This window comes from Cricetulus griseus, chromosome 4 (assembly GCF_003668045.3).
Source record: "Cricetulus griseus strain 17A/GY chromosome 4, alternate assembly CriGri-PICRH-1.0, whole genome shotgun sequence".
Lineage (NCBI taxonomy): Eukaryota > Metazoa > Chordata > Mammalia > Rodentia > Cricetidae > Cricetulus > Cricetulus griseus.
The window spans coordinates 156,290,235-156,312,472 of NC_048597.1; the positions used below are offsets into that span (position 1 = coordinate 156,290,235).

A 22,238-nucleotide genomic window follows, 5' to 3' on the forward strand; every position below is an offset into this window, starting at 1 on the left:
TTTTTTTTTGCCTGCATGCAAGGTGTGTGTGTGCCTGGTCCAGAAAAAGGATGTCAGATCTCCCAGAACTGGATTAAGTCAGTTGTGAGCTGCAATGTGGGTGTTAGAAATTGAACCTAGGTCCTCTGCAAGAGTAGCAATTGCTTCCACCCTCTGAGCCATCTCTCAAGACCCCATTTGTATTTTCTAAAATCACATTTAATTTTGTATGTGGGTGGACTTTCGAGGTTGAGGACAATGTATAGTATTAAGTTCTGTTCTTGAGGGTCAAACTGAGGTTGTCAGGTTTAGAGGCAAACATCTTTATCACTGAGCCATCTGACCACAACCTTCTACTTTTTTTTTCTAAAGACAAGAGTCCAACTGGTTAGCCTGGAACTCACTATGTAGACAGGCTGCCTCAAACTCCCAGAGATCTGCCTATCTCTGCCTCCCAAGTGATGGGATTAAGGTGTGAACACAAGCCTGATCCAAAAAAAAAGCATTTTTAAAGATGGTAATGGATTATCACTCACTTTAAAAATAAGAACACAGGCTGGGCATTGGTGGTGCATGCCTTTAGTCCCAGCACTTATGAGGCAGAGGCAGGCGAATCTCAGTGAGTTTGAGACCGGCCTGATCTACAGAGTGAGTTCCAGGACAGGCTCTAAAGCCACAGAGAAACCCTGTCTCGAAAAACCAAAAAAAACAAAACAAAACAGCTTTAGGCCAGACAGTGTTGTCGCAAGCCTTTAACCTTAGCACTCAGTGAGGCAGAGGCAGGCAGATCTCTGAGTCTGAGCCAGCCTGGTCTACAGTGCCAGTCCCAGGAAAGTCAGGGCTACACGGGGAAACCCTACCTCCAAAAACCAAACACCACAACAAAAAGGGACACACAAGGCCTCATACCTCCAAGAGATAGATCATTTAGCTCACTTAGATTCTCTCCAGGGTGAGCACAAGGTGCGGGCCTTATCCCCTTGCATGAAGTTACTTTAAAATCTGGATGGGAGGTGACATGCTTTAAACTCAGAGTTGCAAAACGTAAAATAACAACAACAATAATAACGCACTTAGTGTAATGGCACACACTTGTAAATCCCAGCCATGAGTTCCAGGCTAGCCAGAGCTATGGTGCAAGAATCTGTCTCAAGACAACACAGGGCAGTCTTTGCTTTATGGAACTAAATCAGAATCACCAAATGACAACAGGATGTTATTTGGTCGGGGTTTGCTAAGGCAATGGGGTCAACAAGCATCCACGGGCGTTTGGTAAAGAGTTAAACCCTCGAAGGAAGAAAAAAAAAAAGTTAAGCGCTACAGTAAAAAAAAAAAAAAAAATTGGGTTGGGAGGGAAGAAAGGCTTCAGGCTTATTCTGATTGGATCTTGTTGGCAAGAAAACAGGAGGAGGGCTAGAAGCAGGGACTCATTGGTTTAGAGAACATATTTGGCTTCTTCTGATTGGTCTCAAGTTGGAAGCCGCGGCAAAAAAAAAAAAAAAAAAAGGGAGGTGCTAGTCAGTGACTCAAGTATTGACTGTCCGGGGCCCATTAATTTGTGTGTTCCGGGATGGAGTCCTATTGTCACATATGGTTTGACCATTGTCAGTTATTTCCAGCCTCTCAGCCACGTGAGACTTAGATTTTTACTTTCCCTTTAGCCCAGCTCGATTTTATCTCCAAATGCTTATTTTACTTGGAACAAGACGGCTTTTTTGTTGTTGTTAAGGGTAAGACATTAGAACCGGGAAATCATAGAAACAAATGCACGAGTATCTCTGCAGTGAGGGTCAGGCAGGAGAAGCTACTGGTTTCCCTTTTCCGTAAGAGTCCTCGCTCGTAGAGGCAGTCTTGCCCTTTGCAGAAGAGTGTCACTGCGGGCAGGAACAAAGGGTCACCTCGCCTGCCCTCTGGGCTTGGTAGCCCACGACCGAGGGCGCGCTCCCGGCTCTCGCTCTCCCTGGGAGCGGGCTCGGGGCCGGTACCCCTTCCCGCAGCCTGCCCAGCAGCGCGGGCCCCGCCAGCCCCACTTCCGCGCGACCCCGGGTGGAGGTGCGCCTGGCCTCGCAGCAGCCTCACGGCCATCCCAGGTCAGCTTCCCGGCCCCGAGCCCGCGCCGCCGGCTGCCTGCCCGCGGAGCGCGTCCTTGGTGAGGAGTCAGCAGACCTCCCCTCCGGCCCCGACCCGCGAGCCAGCTTTGGAGGGAGGGACGAAGGCAAGGGCGACTGTCCCCGGCCACCATTCCCTCCCGAGCTGGGTCTCCTCCGCTCTGCAGGCAAGCCCTCCGGAAAGCGGCCCCATGTTTCCCTGAGCTCGGCGCGGTCCGGGAAGGGTCTCTCCCGACCCTCGCCCACCGCGCCCAGGAAGCCGTGACGCCGCGGCGGCGGCGGCGGCGGCGGTGCTGCAGCAGCGGCCGGGCTCTCGCCATCTTGTGTGGAGGAGGAGCCGCGGCCGCCGCCATGCGGAGAGGCTGGGAAGGAGGGAGGGAGGGAGGCGGCGGCGGCGGCGGCGAGCGAGGGAGGGGGCAGAGGAGCAGAGTCCGCTCAGCCCGGCGGCGACTTCGGGGGCGCCGACACACCGGGCCGCGGCCGAGGTAGCGCGGGACGGCGGCGGCGCGGGCGGCGGGCGGCGCGGCGGGGGCGGGGCGGCGGGCGTAGCGGCGAGGGCCGGTGGGGGCGGGCGGAGGTTTCCGAGGAGGAAGGAGCCGCCGCCATTTTGGGAGCTTCGAGTCAACAATAAAGGACCGAGGGTGCGGAGCGGGAGTGGCCTCGGTGGTAGGACTCGGGCCCGAGCCGCGGGGCGTGGGGTGAGGCGGCGTGGTCGGGGTCGGCGGGGCCATGGAGGTCGCGGGGAGCCCCCTCGGGCGGGCGTCGGGGCGCGCTTGGGGCGGAGGCCCGAGGCCCAGGCCCGGCCGGGGGAGGACGGGCGGCCGACCGCTGAGTGGAGCGGGGGAGGCGGAGAGGAGTGAACCGAGGGATGTGGTGCGCCGCGGGGTCTGGAGGAGGAGCGGCGGAGTGCTCGGGGCTGGCCGTGGGCTAGACGGGCGAGGGGACCGAGCGGCGGCCGCGACTCGGCAGCGGTGTCGGGAGTACGAGGCAGCCCTGTGGGGGGCGGCAGGGCTGTGCTGGCCCGAGACGGGCCTGGGAGAGGACCCGCAGCGGCTGGGCTGCAAGTAGGCCCTGCAGGTCGCGGGGGACTGGGGGCTTTAGGGGAGCCTCCGGCTTAGAGGAGAGCAGAGGCTTTCCAGTTTGGGGGTTCTCTTCCGGGCTTTCTGAGGGGAGTCCCTATTGTTTCCTACCCGCGGAGCTGGTTCCGGCTCTTGTGGCGCAGATAGGATTGCAGGGCACCAAAGCCTTTTGCGTTTTTTGATCTGAGGGAGCTGGGTTTGAAGAGAGTGTGGTTGGGGGAGGGGGCGAGGAATTATTGCCCTACGGTTACCGGACTCCAGTCCTTGGCTTGACTCTTCCCTTTTCCACAGCCCCCTTTTCCTTCGGAATAACCCCACTCTAACTTCCTGCTGAGGCTTAGAGAAATTGCGCTGCATTTGCAAACAAAAGCCCTTGTTGGAGCTGATGATACTGTCTTGGGTGTGAAACTGTCAATTGCTAACCACGGTCAGGGAAGTGCTGTAATTAACTCCGCCAGGGGCTCCTCCCAACTAAGTCTACGTACCTTCGTGGGGTTTTGTGTGTGTGTGTGTGTGTGTGTGTGTGTGTGTGTGTGTGTGTGTGTGTGTGTGTGTGTTTTAAATGTAGGAATATAACTTGCAAATCGAAACTGGGAAGGGGTAGGGAAGAATATTTCTCCACTAAGACAGAAAGCTGCAGTGCAGGTGTCAGTTTAAGTAGGGAGCAGTTATCGTGGAGTCTCACTTTGGATTTAAGGCAATATAGGAGGTCTTACTGTGCATGATTGACAGAAGTCATGGTGTCATTTAGTATTCAGAGATTGCCCCTCTCATCCTCTTAGTGCTTTGCAAACAGGTAAGCCTTCCTGTTGGATGTACCTGATACTGTTGATCATAACAGGAACCTGTAAATACAGAAAGTAGCTGTTACCAGAATAAACAACTGCATTTGATAAGCAGCATTTGTGAGCAAGTTGATGCATAAAGTTTTTTTTATTCGTTTTAGCAAACGGTGTTTGCTAACAAAACTTGAAATATCTTTTGACTTTAAAATTTTGGATTTCGGATACATTGGTATATGGAAAAAATAACTAACACTGATTAAGTTAGTGTTTGGGGAGAGGGTGGAATGTAAGGGGGTTAAAAGATAAAACCAAAGGAGTTGGACTTGTGCTCTGGTCTTTGGCTTTTTTTTTTTTTGGTTTTTCTGTGGCTTTTGGAGGCTGTCCTGGAACTAGCTCTTGTAGAACAGACTGGTATGGAACTCACAGAGATCAGCCTGCCTCTGCCTCCAGAGTGTTGGGATTAAAGACTTGCGCCACCAACGCCCGGCGGCAATTCTTTAGTACTAAATTTTGAGAATTCCATTTGGGGAACAGTTTAAAATGGAGGAGGTTGACCAACTCCTTGAAATAACTGTTACTTAGACTTGGTACTCGGTGATTTGGGAGACTTTTATTAAAACCACAATTTTGTTTAGCCCCCTGTCCCCCCCCCCCTTAGCAACAGGAAATTTCTTTTTTCCTTTTTTGAACCGAGTTTTTGTTTTTCTTTTGGTTGCTGTTTTTTTTTTTTTTTTTTTTTTTTTTTTTTTTTTTGAGACAGAGTTTCTCTGTGTGGCTTTGGAACCTGTTATGGAACTAGCTCTGTAGGACCAGGCTGGCCTTGAACTCACAGAAATCCACCTACCTTTGCCTCCTGAATTTTGGGATTAAAAATCCTGTGCCACCACTGCCTGGCAAACAGTGTTATTTTAAATTAGGATATACTTTATGAAAAATGTTATTGAAAGGCAACATTTAACAGTTTTTAGTATTGAGGTGTTTTTGCTTTGTTTTGTTGGTAGAGGGGGGGTTTTCGAGTTTTTTAAGGACAAGATTTTTTGCTTCATACAGGTCTTTTAATGGCTTCATATATTTTGATAAGAACAGAAACGCAATTGCATTACTGTCAGAAAAAGTGTGTGAAGTTGGACTCCTTGTAAATTGGGTTTTAAGGCAGTTTCGCGATTGACATGTCCTTCCTGTCTCTAGTAGTGATTTGGCCTGAATGTGGCTGATCATGGCACTTTAGACGGACATTCCGGAGGAGTTTTTTTAAAAGGGAACAACTTTCCACCCTGACATTGCTGTTTGCTAATTTAATTTTTTTCTTTGTTTCAGATTGAAGTGAGTGAATTCAGATATAATTAAAGCTTGTTAGAGGGCTTTAAAAAAAAAAGTTGATTTGGTGCATGAGAGCAAGTTAACTACTGCTGCTTACCGTTCAGAGACTTACAGGTGCTTGCCTGAATTGCAATAAAGGACTCACATACTGAGCAAGACTTATTTATCTCTTCATTTTGGAGAGCCTCATAAACTGTTATTACAGTTTCTCTACTGACTTTCAAAAGTTTTGAAGTTTGAAAGAGACACCTTTGCAGTTAACAAAGCATGAGCACGGCCAGAACAGAGAACCCTGTTATAATGGGTCTGTCCAGTCAGAATGGTCAGCTGAGGGGCCCTGTGAAGCCCAGTGGTGGCCCTGGAGGAGGGGGCACACAGACACAGCAACAGATGAACCAGTTGAAAAACACCAACACAATCAATAATGGCACTCAACAGCAAGCACAGAGCATGACGGCCACTATTAAGTAAGTTCTAGAAGAAAAATGTGGAGACCCACAGTTCTGTTTACTTTTGTTGTTGACCACTTTATGCCTTAAATTAACCATTTTGATTGCAGATGGAGGGCAGATGACTTTTGTTATAATCAGTAGGTATTTGTAATAGAATAATGAATGTATTTCTGCTGTAATTAACTCAAAGTGGTGAATATAGGCATTTATAAATTACTATGTTTAGAAATAAATGTGCTGTTTGTATAAAGGTGAATAAAATGGTCCCCATTCTGTTGGTTTTTGAGAAAGGCTTACTTTGTAGCCCACTGTGGTGATCTTCCTGTTTCAGTCTCCCAAGTATTAGGGTTACAGGTATGAGCCACTACACCCAACTTTTTTTTTTTTTTTTTTTGCTTCTAATGTCACCACTGCAACTTGCCCTAGTTTATACAACAGTTAAGGCTATTTGAAAGTTTGAGAAAGAAAATTTATTTAAAATAACAAAATTTTATGTGCATGGGCTTTTGCCTGCATATATGTCTGTATGCCACATGCATGCCTGGTGTCTGTGAAGGCCAGAAGAGTGGGTTGAATTTGCTGAAATTGGAGTTGCATATGGTGGTGAGCCTCCTGGTGGGTGCTGGGAATTGAACCTAGGCTAGTGCTCTTAATCAGCCCCCCGACAAAGCAAATTTAATGATTCATACTTTTTATTTTTTAAAGACAGGCTTACCAGGTCATGGTGACGCACGCCTTTAATCCCAGCACTCAGAGGCAGAAGCGGGTAGATCTCTGTGAGTTCAAGGCCAGCCTGGTCTACAGAGCGAGTTCCAGGACAGCCAAGGCTACACAGAGAAACCCTCTGTCTTGCAGGGGTGGAGGAAGAGAGGAAAGAAAGGAAGGAACTGTCACTCTAAAGATTGATTTATAAGGAATTAGCACTTAAAACTTTACCTCAGTGGAAATTGGGCTTCTGTTAAAAATACAAAAGAAGTCTTCCCTGGCTGCTAAAATGTATAGATTATTGGTAGTCAATTCACTGTTGATCTCTAAGAATACCCGATGTTTTGTTTTGATACAGGTCCACACTATGTAACCCTTTAGCTTGGAACTCTGTATATAGACTGTTCTCAAACTCAGGGATCTACCTGCCTGTGCCTCCCAATTGCTGGGATTAGCACAGTGGAATTGGTTTTAACTAGTATAAAAAACATTTTACAAATTATAGTTTATTTTAACACAAACAGGCAGGCAAAATTTAGGCTCCTTTCAGTTCCTAAGGGCAGATATATACTTCATTATGAAAGTATTACTCAAAATTTTTGATTTGAGATAACAGTTTTTCTTCTGGGATTTTCTGTGTCTTAGTGTGTCATTTCTTTGAAGTGTTCTGGATTTTGTCAGCTGTTTCAGAACTGACTCTTCAGTACTTATCTCTATCACCAATTTTCTCACTTTTAAGATATATTTGTAATTTGTGGGCCAGTTTTTGCATTATATCTTATATGTATTGTTGAATTTGACTGTGTGGCAAGCTATTATACTGGGTTGTTACCTGGTGTTTTTGCTTAGAAAGTTCAGTGATTAAAAAAAAAATTCAGTGGTTTCTGCAGAAGCAGAGGATCATGAGTTCAAGGGCAGCCTGGTCTATATAGCAAGCTTTCATTTAAATTTTAAAAAGAAAAAAAGACTCTGCTCTTTATGCAGGCTCTAGCTTTAGATAAATGAAGCTTGGGGTGAAAGGACTGGGATGTCCAGGAACAGATAATGCTAAGTACTAAGTTCTTACTTTGTTAGTACTGACTGTTTACGTAAATTACTGTTAGCTTTTTTTTTTTTTTTTTTTTGGAGGCAGCCCAGACTGTCCTTCAAGTAGCTATGTAACAGGGGTAACCTTGAACTCCTAAACGTACTACTTCCACCTCCAAAGTGCTGGAATCACCTGGTGAATGTCATCGTGCCATCATTATATATGTTATTGATTTAGACACCCAGTTTGTATATGATAGTATAGAGGGTTGGGGAAGTAATTGGTGCGGCATCATGGAAGGAATAAGGAATAGAATCGAGACTTAACCCCTGTTAGAAACGTCAGGACTTGTGTGGTTTTGTATGGTGTGTTGAGTCACGGTCTTTCTGTTGTTCAGACTAGCCTGCAACTACCAGGCTCAGGTGGTCTTTCTGCCTCATTCTCCTGGGTAGCAGGGACTGCAGACACTCTTGGTTTTAACAAGAATCAGCTAGTTACCAGAAGTACAGGCTTGGATGACTATAGGGTACTGTGCTGATTTAGAAAGTACTTACTGTTTAAAAGCATCACCTGTTGATATTAAGTTCTGGTTACTAAGTAGCCCACTGGTAACTCCTTGGCTTTTCCAAGGACCTGGGTTCAATTCTTATCATTAAAAAAGAAAAAATAAAAAGTTGCAGTTACTGTTACGGTACAAGAACTTGAAACATTATTGCCAAAGTGTCTCTGAACTGTTGTGGATTTGGCATTTTTTCAAGAAAATCTAGAAACTGAGCCTTTACATGAAATCTAGATGTTAAATGTTTGTAGCTAATTAAAAAGACTAGTAGATCAGATAAGATGTGTTTGACAAACACTTGTACTAAGTTCATCCTCCTTAGATGATTTCTCAAAGAACATGTTTCCTGAAGTTAACACTTTTGTTAATTAAGTGCAGGGAATGTTAAACTTAAGTGCTTTTTAGAGAGGTAGTACTATTTGAAAGGTTTCATTTGTATTAACAGGGAAGCTATGAATTGTGACAACTATGTTTACTATATTCTCTCTAGACCTGGTGATGACTGGAAAAAGACTTTAAAACTCCCTCCAAAGGATCTAAGAATCAAAACTTCGGTAAGTTGGGTTGTAGAATTCAAAAATGGAAGGAAGGGGCAATTACAAGTAAAGTAATTGAATGAAATGACACCATGTGTTTAGTCCTTTTGTTATTTTTTGTTCTATTTTGAGAATAATGTCCTATATAGTCCAGGCTTACTATCAGTGTTCTCCTTCCTTAGTCTTATTAGTGCTGGGAGTATAGTTAGGTATGTCCCATCAGGCTAGCAACTAGATTTTATTTTTGAGCATCTTTAGTTTTTCAGATAGGGTTTCATTCACTATTTAGTAGAGGCAACATATATATTTAATCTTAAAGCAATTTGAAATGATTGAAACTGTATGGTTAATAGGTATTAGATTGCTTTAAAAATTCATATATATATATACATATATATATGTATATATATATATATTAAGAAATATGCTGGCTTGTGGGTGCCCATGCATGTGTGTTTGCATGCATATCTTTTTGTTTGTTTGTTTGGTTTTTGTTTTGTTGAGACAAGACTTCTGTGATTGCAGGCTGGCCTCAAACTTAGATCCACCTGCCTCTGCCTCCAGAGCTCTGGCATTAAAGGTGGACGCTACCCTACCACCCCACCCCCAGCTGCTATCTTTACCTAATTTTCTCAGTTTTTTTCCCCCTCAGCCTCTCAGTGCTATATTCAGGTTAGGTATTGTATCCACTATGTATGAATGTGTTCAGAGAAGTTCTTTATCCCAATATTCTCAACCAAGGGTGATTTTTGTGACACTTCTTGTAACAATAGCTAGAAGTATTTTTTGTTGCCAACTTGGGATCCTTATAAATAGCCTCAAAACACCAATGTCAGCCTGGCCACAAATGTCAAAGCTCTATGCTTGAGAAACCCAAAGACATAGCCAAAGATATTGGTAGCTAGTGAGTAGGGGAACTGGGGTTTTATTTCATATCTGTAGTTAATTGTATGTTATTTATGTAGAAATATTCTGCCTTAGACTGATCATAGGTGCTTTCCCCAAAGCTCCATCTTTAAGTGATGTATATTTGTTGAGTTACTCTCCAGGGAAAGTTGAAATAGAAATTAAAACAGTAGTAATATGCATTTTTAAGCTGAAGTGGATAAAGGGTTCAGGTCTGTTACTTTTTTTTAAAGCATGCTAACTATGAAAGAACCAGGGTTCCATTTTATTTTATTGTTTGTTTCATTAGGATGTGACTTCCACAAAAGGAAATGAATTTGAAGATTACTGTTTGAAACGGGAGTTGCTAATGGGAATTTTTGAAATGGGCTGGGAAAAGCCGTCTCCTATTCAGGTATGTTTACCCTTTTGGCTACATGAAGGTTATGTATCATGCATTATACACTTCAGCAAACATTAAAATACTCATTTTATAACTGGGCAGTGAACTCAGAAGGCAGAGGCAGGCAGATAGATCTCTCTGAGTTCCAGTTCTTGGTCTAGAGTGACAGGACTACAGAGACCCTGTCTTGACAAGAAAAAAAATTACATGGATGGGTGTTTTGTCTGCATATTTGTCTAGTACCTCTAGAAGCAAGAAGGGAGGGCCTCAGACCCCCTAGAACTAGAGTTAACGATGGTTGTGAGTGAAGCTACCTGAGATAACCTGTGAAGATGGTTCGATACTCTCTCGACCCAGAAAACCCTACAAAATCATGCAAGTCAAGAGGTTCAAATCTCCGGGTTCACTTTAAGAATACCTGTGAAACTGCCCAGGCCATCAAGGGTATGCATATCCGAAAAGCCACCAAATACCTGAAAGATATCACATTGAAGAAGCAATGTGTGCCATCCCAGCAATACAATGGTGGAATCAGCAGGCGCCCAGGCCTGGGGCTGGACACAGGGTCGGTGGCCGAAAAAGAGTGCTGAATTTTTGCTGCACATGCTTAAAAATGCAGAGAGTAATGCTGAGCTTAAGGGTCTAGACTTAGATTCTCTGGTCATTGAACACATCAGGTGAACAAAGCACCTAAGATGCGTCGACGAATTTACAGAGCTCACGGCGGATTAGCCCATTCATGAGCTCCCCCTGCCACATCGAATGATCCTCACGGAAAAGGAACAGATTGTTCCAAAGCCAGAAGAGGAGGTTGCACAGAAGAGAAAGATATCCCAGAAGAAATTGAAGAAACAAAACTTACGGCACGGGAATAAATTCAGCATAAAATAAATGCAGATAAAAGTTAAAAAAAAAAAAAAAAAAGATGGTTGTGAGCCACCATGCTGGGAATTGAAATGCGTTCCCTGGAAGCATAACCGGTATTCCTAACTGTTGAGATATGTCTTTAGTCCCTACTTGATTTTTTTGACGTGTGGGAATAGTGTAATGTGTGTTTGTATACAGTATTTTTCTGTACTTTTAGTGTTTTTTTTTTTTTTATACAGGGCAGCTTCTAGTCCATAGTAGCCTCAAATTAAAAGTTAGCTGAAGCTGGCCTTTGAGCTCTTGTTACCTCAGCCTCTCAAGTCTAGGATTACAGGCAAGCATCACCATTCAGTTTTGTTTTGTTTTTTTCCTTTTTGGTTTTTCGAGACAGGGTTTCTCTGTGGGTTTGGAGACTGTCCTAGCTCTTGTAGACCAAGCTGGTCTCGAACTCACAGAGATCCTCCTGCCTCTGCCTCCCGAGTGCTTGGATTAAAGGCATGCGCCACCAATGCCCGGCTCATTCTCAGTTTTTTCTTGAACTTTATATATCTTTTTTTATGTGCATTGCTGTTTTGCCTGCATGTGTGTCTTTGAGGGATTGGATCCTAGAGTCACAAGCAGCTATGACCTGTCATGTGGGTTGCTGGGAATTGAACCCAATTCCTCTGGAAAAGTAGTCAGGACTCTTAACAGCCATCTCTCCAGTCCCTTTCTTGAACCTTTTGGGGTTGTTTGTTTGTTTGTTTGAGACAGGGTTTCTCTGTGGCTTTGGAGGCTGTCCTGGAACTAGCTTTTGTAGACCAGGCTGGTCTGGAACTCACAGAGATCCACCTGCCTCTGCCTCCCGAGTGCTGGGGACTAAAAGCATTCACTGCCGCCGCCGCCTCCTGGCCATCTTGAACTTTTACAGGTTAAATTATAGAATCACTTCATTAACTTGTGAGTCTCTTGGTGTATATTTCCTAAGAATAGGGATTGTGTGTGTTGTGAGCTTTTTTGTTGTTGTTGCTTGGTGGTTTCAATGTTTATTTTTATATTTTATGTTTTTTGTTTTGTTTTGTTTTTGGATTTTCAAGACAGGGTTTCTCTGGCTTTGGAGGCTGACCTGGAACTAGCTCTTGTAGACCAGTCTGGTCTCGAACTCACAGAGATCCACCTGCCTCTTCCTCCTGAGTGCTGGGATTAAAGGCGTGTGCCACCAACGCCCAGTGTGTTTTTGTTTTTTGGTTGTTGTTTTTTTCCCCTTCTCTCTGTGTAATAGCCTTGCCTGTCCTGGAACTCTATCTCTCTGTAAACCAGGCTGGGATTAAAGGCATGGACCACCAAGCCCAGCTGATTTATTTAATCTTATTTTATGTGTACAGGTGTTTCGCCTGCATATATGTCTGTGTATCCCGTGCAGTGCGTTGGGGGAGGGGGGTAGACAAGGAAAAGTGTTGGATCCCCTGGAACTGGAGTTAAAAGTGGTTGTGAATGGCTATGTGGATTCTGGGGATAAAACCTGAGCTCTCTGGAAGAGCAGCAAGTGTTTATTTTAATAACACCTGAGCCTTCTGTTCATTGCCTTTGTTTTAATGGTGTGTGTGTGTGTGTGTGTGTGTGTGTGTGTGTGTGTGTGTGTGTGTGTACACTCACCCGTGTTTGTTCATGGTCATGTTTATATTTGTGTGTAGGTTAGAGAACAACCTACTTCTCTTTTTCTACTAAGTAGGTTCTGGGGATCAGATTCAGGTTGTTGTACTTAGCATCAAATACCTTTATCTACCAAACCATCTTACTGGCTCTGTTGTTTTTTAAGATAGGGTCTCATGTATCCTAGGCTGGCCTCAAGCCCTGTGTAGCCAAGGGTGACCTTAAACTTCTAATCCTTCTGTACAAGAGTGTTAGGGTTATAGACTTGTAAATTTTTGCTCAGTTTATATACTGCTGGGGATCAAAGGCAGGGTTTTGTGCATGCTGGGGGAGCATTCTACTAATTGAGATACATCTCCAGTCTCTTACATTTATTTGTCTAAAATAAATGGAAGGCTGGCTCATTGTTTAAATAAATGGAAGGCTCAAGTCATGCTTGTTCAGCAAAAATACTGCAAAACTCATGTAACAGGTTTCTCAGGATATCAGATTTGAAGGTGTGTATAGTCTTGATTAGTGATGTCATGAATTTGGATTGTCTTGTCCAAGTGTTGTCTGATTTTTTAGCTCTATAATGGATGATGATAACTACTTTTTGCTCCCTCCCTTAAAACCAGTTAATATTCTAGAAAATATTTAAAGACCAAACAAATCCATTCTCTCTATCAAACTTTCCTGGTTATTGTAGTTTTTTAATTATCATCCTGAATCTTGATCTCATTGGTCTGGGTTGTAGTGAGTTTCTTGTAAGTTTCAGCTCAATTGATCCTTCCATATTTGGCCCCTATAAAGAACTTCCCCTTATGTGTGCCTTTAAAAGAGTATTTGGGGTTTGTGATGTTAAGACTTGAACTCAGGACCTTGGTCATGCCGCCAAACACTCTACCACTAAGATGTACCCCAGCCTTTCTCCTTCCTGCTTCATGTATATTTGTGTGAACTCAAGATTTTTTTTTTTAAATCATATTTTTGTGTGCTCAGGTGTCACAAATTTGACTCCTTTTAGGGTGGTTCATATATGTATTTTGTGATAAACTTCATTTTTATTGAGCAGTTCCTTTTGGTGTAACGTGTTAACTAGAATTATGTATCTTATGCTTATTATTATGCTCTGACCTTGGAATCTATGGAGTACTGATTCTTACTTGGTTTTTCAAGACAGGATTTCTTTGTAGCCCTGGCTGTCCTGGAACTCTCTTAAGACCAGGGTGGCCTTGAACTCAGATCCTCTTGCTTTTGTGTAGGCCATCACAGCTGGCTGAGAACAGATAGTTTTAATAATACATGATGGGTACCTTTTTAGTTGGAATTAGTTGCATTTTATATATCCAGGAAGATAGGACAGCCTAGAAGTAATCTTCTAAGACAGTGGTTTTTAACCTGTAGGCCATGACCCCTTTTTTGTGAGGGGAAGGGGGGGGGTCGAACAGCCTTTTCACAGGGTTGCCTAAAATCATTGGAAAACACAGAGGTTTGCATTATGATTCATAACAGCAAAATTACAGTTATGAAGTAGCAACAAAATAATGTTACAGTTGGGAACTGCCATAACCTGAGAAACTGTATTACAGGGTGGCAGCATTAGGAGAACAGTGGTTGAGAACCAGTTGTAAGTGATCACCCAAAGGTGAGAACGTGGGTGTTACTTGTTTGTGTTTTGACACAGGGTCTCCCTTGTGTATTCCTGGCTGTCCTGGAACTCACTGTGTACACTAGGCTGGCCTTGCCTCTGCTCCTGGGCGCTGGTGTAGACCACCACACCTGGCTTGGGGTTTTGGATTTGTGTGAGAGAGAGACAGAGAGATGACAGAGATTGATTTTATTTATTCATAGACAAAAAGAGGCCTTGTTTACTTCTGGCTGACTTTGAACTCCCTATGCAGCTGAGAATGACCTCAAACTTTATACCCAATATATGCAGTACTAAGGATCAAACCTAGCACTATGCAAAGCATAAAATGGTGATTCTTAGAATCATTCAGAGCCGGTCGTTGGTGGTGCATGCCTTTAACCCCAGCACCGGGGAAGCAGAGGCAGGTGTATCTATGTGAGTTCGAGGCCAACTTGGTCTACAGAGCATGTGCCAGTGTGAGGATAAGCTCCAAAGCTACACAGAGAAACCCTGTGGGGGACCGAATATCTCTGTTATGGAATATTTTAGATCCCAGTCTCTTGCTGCTGTCAACAGTGGTGGCGCCAGGGAGCTCTGGGTCATTGTATTGTTAATTGCCATTCGACTACTACTGTTTATCATAGCCTCAGGGTAATATGCCTCTTATTTGTATCTGTCTGTGCCTAAGCATCTGAATAGGCCCTCACCTGGGCGGAGGAGCTAGAGGTATGAGTAACTTAGGAGGAGAGAAGGTTGGGAGTTAAGAGGCGAGCGGCCAGAGCAGCCTCGTAGTATTAGCAGGATGGTTAAGAAACACCAGAAAAGATGGCTAATAAAGAAATGACTCTAGTTCCACAACATGGAACTGAGAGCTCTCTGAAGATGACAAGATGCCTGTGTTTGGTCTTTACTACCATCACCAAGAATTGTTTCTTAGCCTTTATCAATGAGTATGAGTAGGAATTCTACCTTTTACAGTAGCATGGTATATTATGCTAAATGATGGCTCTTACGATTTTTCAAAAATTCATTTATTATTGTGAATGTGGTCATATGGCTGCCATGATACACATGTGGGGGTCAGAGGAAAGCCTTTAGGAGTTGGCTCTCTTTCCATGTAGGCTCAATTTCTAAGAGAGAGAGAGAGAGAGAGAGAGAGAGAGAGAGAGAGAGAGAGAGAGAGAGAGAGAAAGAGAGAGTGTGTGTGTGTGTGTGTGTGTGTGTGTGTGTGTGTTGTGTGTTGTGTGTTGTGTGTTTGCAAGCACTCGGGCATGTATACATACATGTGCATACTTTCCAAAATACACATGGAAATCAGAGGACATGTTTAGGTATGGAACTCATGTCAGCAGGGCTGTACGTACAAAAGATAAAAATCTACAGAACCATTCAGTAATTGTATTCTCAGAAATACTACACTAGTGATCTGTCATCATTTAAGACATGATTTAATTTTTATTTTAGTAATGATTAATGAAAACTTTCTGAGCTTTGAAAGGGGTTCTTCCTTTTATCTTGTAGAAAAATTTGAAGAAAATAACATTTAAAAATGTCATAGATGGGCCATGGTGATGCATGCCTTTAATCCCAGCACTCAGGAGGTAGAGGCAGGCGGATCTCTGTGAGTTTGAAGCCAGCCTGATCTACAGAGTTAGAATCCAGGACAGCGAGGGCTGTTACACAGAGAAACCCTGTCTTGGCGTGGTGGGGTTATTCAAGACAGGGTTTCTCTGTGTAACTCTAGCTGTCCTGGAACTCTCTCTGTTGTTGCCTTTAGAAAATGATAGAGGTGTTTTTGTTTTTATGAATTCTAAAAACCTTGTTTTTATGGGACAGAAGAGAGATGGTTAATGATTAAGAGCACTTTCTGCTTGCAGTAGCCCTCAGTTGTGTTTCTAGCTCCTGCCTCAATGACTTATAACTGCTGTAACTCCACCTCCAGGGACTCTGACACTCTCTTCTGCAGGGACATACAGAACATACACTTACACATACATACACATAAATAAATTTAAACCTTATTTCTTAAAGTTTAGTTACTTTTAAATGGGTACTTTACAACCACCTTGTCTTAACAATACTCTTGCCAAACTTAGAGCTCACTATTGAGTGACGGGTTTGTGAACAGTTATTTGTAGGGATTCGTAGCTGAACAGTGTGTGTTCTATCTTTTTTGTGTAATTTCTCTTTGTGTGCTTAATTTTCAGTAACTTGGTTATCCTTTACTGTGTCCTAGATAATAAGTATTTTTGTTGTGGTTATTTGAAAACATACAAGAAAGTAAGCTTAAACGTGAAAATGAGGGGAATGGTGGTGACTCACACCTTTAATCTCAACACAAGGGAGGCAGATCTCTGTGAGTTCAAAGCCATGGTCTACACAGTAGACCAGGACAGCCAAAAGCTGTTAACACAGAGAAACCCTGTCTTGAAAAACCAAAAAAAGAAAATGAAATGTTACTCAGTTGAACATGACTCAGGACAAAGAAGTTATGTTGCTAAAGACATTGGGAGGCTGATACAATTTTAAAAAAAAAGAAATGCCTACTAGGACCCAGGGATAAATGCTTACTTCTATATTTCTATTTTGTGTAAGAAGAAGCTGTTTAATCTGCAGGGTTTTTTTTGCAGTTTTGGTACTGGGCATTAAACCAGAGGCCTTAAATGGCTAAGCATGTACTTAGTCACTACATCCAGCCCAGTGTTCAATTTTTTTTCTGAAATAGCGTATTCTATATAATCTTTCCTCAGAGTTGTTGGTGCTCTTATATAAGTCAGGCTCGTATATAAGTCAAACTGATCTTAAACGTCTTCATCTCCGGCCTACTGGAATTACAGGCATCTGGCTGTTTTTAATTTCTGATAGAAATGGTCTTTGTTGCTGGGTGGTGGTGGCACACGCCTTTAATCCCAGCACTTGGGAGGCAGAGGCAGAGGCAGGTGGATCTCTGTGTCTCTGTGACTTAGAGACCATCCTGGTCTACAAGAGCCTCCAAAGCCACAGGGAAACCCTGTCTTGAAAAACCAAAAAAAAAAAAAAAAAAAAAAAATGGTCTTTTGTTTGAGGATTATTTACAGCTCCTTGAGATTTCTTTTTCCTCTGTTATATTTCTTCGTATGCACATACAGGCACTTTGGGTTTTTGTTGTTGTTGTTTGTTTTTTGAGACAGGGTCTTTCTCTACATAGCCCTGTCTGTCAAGACCAAGTTGGCTTTGAACTCTGATTGGCCTGCGTCTGTCATTAGAGATGTGTACTACCATACCCACCTCACTTGCCCTTTCTGTTACTCTGAAATTAAACTATTAAACTATTTTCTGTGAACAGTTTTGGCAAATTTTTGGTTTATAGTGGTGTTAATGATCACTGGTCCTGCTAATCATTACACTTGGGTCTTTGCCATTTGTGCAAAATATAGACATAGTACACTTCAAAGCAGTGTGGAGAAAGGTATTCATTTTTCAGTGTTACTTAAAGAATCTGGTTAAAGAATACCGCTTTTATTCACAAGTAATCTTTCACTGCCTTGTCTTTTAGGAGGAGAGCATTCCCATTGCTTTATCTGGTAGGGATATCTTAGCTAGAGCAAAAAATGGAACAGGCAAAAGCGGTGCCTACCTCATTCCCTTACTTGAACGGCTGGACCTGAAGAAGGACAATATTCAAGGTTAGTTGGACAAAGAGTGAGATTGAGTGAGTGTATGAGTGTGTGAGAGATAAACTGTCTATTCATACTTGTAGCTTTGTAGGTTTTACTCTTGGTTAGAATTTATGCATTCCAGATTTGTTACAGTCTTTACTCTCATCTTAGAGTGTTTGGCTTACTAGTCTAAAAGTGATCCCCAACTTTTAAAGGGGATTTCCCACTCTTAGAATACTCTTTGGTTTTTCGAGACAGGGTTTCTCTGACCTTGGAGGCTGTCCTGGAACTAGCTCTTGTAGACCAGGCTGGTCTCGAACTCACAGAGTTCCGACTGCCTCTGCCTCCCGAGTGCTGGGATTAAAGGCTTTTGCCATCAACGCCGAATTGAGACCATGCATGTGAGATAAGAAAAGTAAGGTTTTTGCCCTATAGTTGGGAAAACTGAATTGTCGGGAGGTTAAAAAGTTCTTATTGCTTATGGCCTATGAATTCCCTGTGGGAGCTGTGTAAGCAGGGCTCCTTGTAGAAACAGTAAGTGCTTCTGTTGTAAAGACTTGAGCTTTAGGGATTTTTAAGAGCTTAGGCAGTGGAAAAGAAGCAAATTTCTATAGTTTTATCCGGAGTCGGTTCATATAATTAAGATCTCACCTCTAAAGCTTTTCTTAAGTTTTTCAACTTTCAGTTTATAATTATCTCACCTCACTTTCACATGGATGGATATTGGATCTGAGTAGGAGGCATTTACGACTTAAGTATTTAGATGAGTGAGTCTCTTCTGTCAAACAAATGTAGTTTAGGACTCTCAGAAATGTTATGTCTTATGTTATGCCTATGTGATTAGACTTAATACCTCAGTGAAACTATTTTTATAGCTTCTTAAGCTTCTAAAATATAACATGTTCTTTCCTCCCCCTTCTGTTCTTGGATATTTTCTAGCAATGGTGATTGTTCCCACTAGAGAACTTGCTCTACAGGTCAGTCAAATTTGCATCCAGGTCAGCAAACACATGGGAGGGGCCAAAGTGATGGCAACCACAGGAGGAACCAATTTACGGGATGACATAATGAGGCTTGATGATACAGGTAGGAAATGGCTAAAGTAGCAGTGCTCTCTAATTGTAGTCATAAGTGCCTCTCTCTTTTTCTAAACTTATATTAGACTTACTTTTAATTATGTTGCTGTGGAGGGTGGTTATGTACACATGTGTGCAGGTGTCTAGAGAGGTGGGCATTGGATTCCCTGGGCTGGAGTTGCAGGCAATTATACGCCACCTGATGGAGGTGCTGGGAATTGAACTTGAATTCTCTGCAAGAGCAGTATGAGCTCTTAACCACTAAGCCATCTCTAGTCCCCAAGTGCTTCTTTTTAGGAAAAACTATAAAAAAATAATTTTAAGAATTAACACTGGGTCTAAGGGTGGCTCAGTTTGTAAATTGAGCCACCATATTGAGTATCGAATATGGAGCCTTGGGTGATCCCACCCCCAGCAACAAATAAACTGGATTTAGTAGCATATGCCTGAAATTCTAGCACTGGAGAAGTGAAAACAAGAGGATTGAAAGTTCAAGGTCATCCTACATAGTGAATTCGAGGCCAGCCCAGAGCACATAATGCCCTGTCCTAACAAATTAGCAAGGACTCAGGATCAGATGTGCTGTGGGAGAAAATTAACAGTGAAAACAACTATTTCTTTTTAAGAGAAATAAATTGATAACTAAAAGGATACTCAGCCTTTTTAGTATTTTGAGGTTTTGGCTTTTTGAGACAGGGTCTCTATGTAGGCCTGGCTGTCCTAGAACTTGCTATGTAGACCAGGCCATTCTCAAACCTTAAATTCACATAGATCTGCTTGCCTCTGCCTCCTGAATGCTGGGATTAAATATTTTTTAGTATTATTTAATATGGTTCAAGGTCTGAATTTATATTAAAATTGTTCTAATTTCCAAGACTAAGAAGTATTATCAGTAATGCACATTTATGGAAAGTAGGCTGTGTTATAACATGAGTATACAATATACATGGCAGTATATTTCAGATTATGAACTTATATTTTCAAGTAATTGGGTAAATATAAGGCTATATATATACAGAGTTGTTTACTCTGGTGTGGTTTGTAGCACTGAAAAAGAAGGTAAATTTAGGTATTTTGGGAGATTGGCTAAATACAGTGAGGATTAGCCTGAGTAGAGTCTCACAGTCTGAGTGGAGAATGGCTGTCTTGTACTCAGTTTTCATGAAGGACTCTCCATGGTATAGTACTGAGTGTAAAAGAGCTAACAAAATGGCAAGAGCACATGTAAAACCAAGTTTGGTCAGAATGTTAATATGTATTATTTATTATTTGGTTACTTGGTTATATTTTTTAATTGTACAGTTTGTTTTTAGTAACCATTCTATTTTCCCCTTAAAACAGTCTGAGCAGTATTGCCTAGACTGAAGGCCTGTTTTGTTGTGTGAGAAACCCTGTGTTCTGGCTGTTAGTTCTTGTATATTGCCATAACACAAAAGCTGTGAGCCCCTTAATTGGAATTGGTGATTTGAGAAATTGGCCTACTGAATATAAAGATGAAACAAGTATTGTCTAGCTGTTGTCAGGTGAAATGGGGGTATACAGCCCAAAACACATCTTTTTACCTTTTTGTATTGATTTATATCTCTATAAATAGTGTTTATAATGCTAAATACATATTATAAAATTGTGTAGGTTTGTGTGTGTGTGTGTGTGTGTGTGTGTGTGTGTGTGTGTGTGTAAGATAAAATGAACAGTTTATATATTTCTGAATCTCTCTCTGTAAATCTTGTGTAGTGCATGTGGTGATCGCTACCCCTGGCAGAATCCTGGATCTTATCAAGAAAGGAGTAGCAAAGGTTGACCATGTCCAGATGATAGTATTGGATGAGGTACTGTTTCTTCATTTAAAAGGACTGTTCTATACTATTATGGGCTCTGCTTACAACTTTCAGTGAATAAAGCAAAAGCTGCTTTTGTTCAGTCTTTCAGTAAACACATCCAGATATTTACCAAACAACTAAGCCAAGTTCATTTTAGGTTATTCTATTCAGTGATACATTTTTAAAGCATGTAAGGGATATCTCTTAACCCTTTGTTTTGTATCTGCTACTTGATAGTTTGCTTTTTTTGAAATTTGTTATCTCATTGGGTTATAACCTAATTAAATGCCTTACTCAGCTGAGGCCAGGTGTTTTACCTGGGAGGTAAAGTTATGGGTCTCTAGAGTTAGGAGGGTAGCTGGTCTACACAGCAAGTTTCAGGACAGTCAGGGCTACATAGTGAGACCCTGTCTTAAAAGTAAAAACTTAATACTCAGCTGTGTCTCTTGGATCTAGCAGTGCTTTATGCATGTAGCCTGTTGTTACTAATGTTCTGGAATATAGTTACTTTCCTGTTTGGTTTGTTTTAAATTACTAGTTCACTGACTGACTAATGAGGAATAACACTAAATACCATGTCAACATTAAATATATTACTGCATGCTTTTATACAATTTTTACAGTCTGATAAGGTCTAGGTGTCTTAGAAAGTTGTTGTGGGATGTACGTAGCCTGTTTTCCTGTTTGAGAAACCTAAAGCATGGCTAAGTGATAACTAGCACAGCTAATGAATAAAATATTTCAGCCCAAATAATTTGAATTCAGAACGAAAACATTTAATAGGTGGCTTACTATTTTCAGAGGTTCTGTCTATCATCATAGTGGTGGGCAGGCGGACATGGTGGTAGAGAAGGAGTTGAGTGTCCTGCATCTTGCCCAGGCAAGAGGAACTGGTCTGTCTCAATGTGCATGGCTTGAGCATATTTAAGATTTTAAAGCCCACCACTACAGTGAAATTCCCTCCAACAAGGCCCCCTGATAGTGCCTCTCCATTTGGGGACCATTTTCTTTCAAACCACTACACAGGCTCCCGATACTTAGTTTAGGCTGGCTTTGAACAAGGTGTATGGCAACACACCCAGCTTAAAACCTGTGTTTTTGACCAATATACTATATTATTACCTCTTTAATGGTAATCTTTCCTCCCTTTAATTCCCTTCCCCCCCCCTTTAATTTCCTTTAGGTAGGGATTATAGCCTCTTCTCTCTGCTTTGAGAAAGTTTCATTGTATAGCTAGCTCAGACTGACCTCAAACTCTCTGTTCTCCCACCGTAGTCGTTTGGGTGCTGGGATTACAGGCATATGCCACCATACTTGGCTCTTTTTCCCCTTCTGAATTACTGAGGGTTTGTCTTGGTAACCTTAGACACTGTATGTATTAAAGAATTTGTGTTAATGGCAAGGAGCAACCTATGTATATTGTGGTTTGCCCTTTGTTTATATGCTAACCAAAACTTTTAATGTCTTACTCTTTAAAAAGTGCCTTTTCTTTGTATTACAGGCAGATAAGTTGTTGTCACAGGATTTTGTGCAGATAATGGAGGATATTATTCTCACACTACCTAAAAATAGGCAGATTTTACTATATTCCGCTACTTTCCCTCTTAGTGTACAAAAGTTTATGGTAAGTATTAAACCTACTTGGAGTCAATGTCATAATAGTACCTATGAGTGTATGCCTTTATATGTAATTACATCTTCTTAGATTATATGCTTTATGCTATTTCAGGATTTTCTTTTCATGTGATCAGTAAA

The 22,238-nt window shown here is 42.2% G+C and overlaps 1 protein-coding gene across 6 annotated transcripts in view; it reads left to right on the top strand.

The window, feature by feature from the left end:
- The first annotated feature begins 1,530 nt into the window (after positions 1-1,530).
- Ddx6 (DEAD-box helicase 6) overlaps positions 1,531-22,238 on the top strand; it is a 30,983-nt gene continuing 10,275 nt past the window's right edge. The window contains exons 1-8 of one of the 6 annotated variants that reach the window (XM_027411961.2): positions 1,531-1,610; positions 5,269-5,738; positions 8,505-8,568; positions 9,746-9,850; positions 17,485-17,614; positions 18,527-18,673; positions 20,398-20,492; positions 21,985-22,107. In XM_027411961.2, the coding sequence (XP_027267762.1) occupies positions 5,539-5,738; positions 8,505-8,568; positions 9,746-9,850; positions 17,485-17,614; positions 18,527-18,673; positions 20,398-20,492; positions 21,985-22,107 (864 nt within the window). In that variant the 5' untranslated portion in view covers positions 1,531-1,610; positions 5,269-5,538. Of the gene's footprint in view, positions 1,710-2,471; positions 2,573-2,642; positions 2,786-5,268; positions 5,739-8,504; positions 8,569-9,745; positions 9,851-17,484; positions 17,615-18,526; positions 18,674-20,397; positions 20,493-21,984; positions 22,108-22,238 lie in introns of those variants that run through there. The other 5 variants (XM_027411956.2, XM_027411959.2, XM_027411960.2 and 2 more) reach the window with 5 other exon arrangements.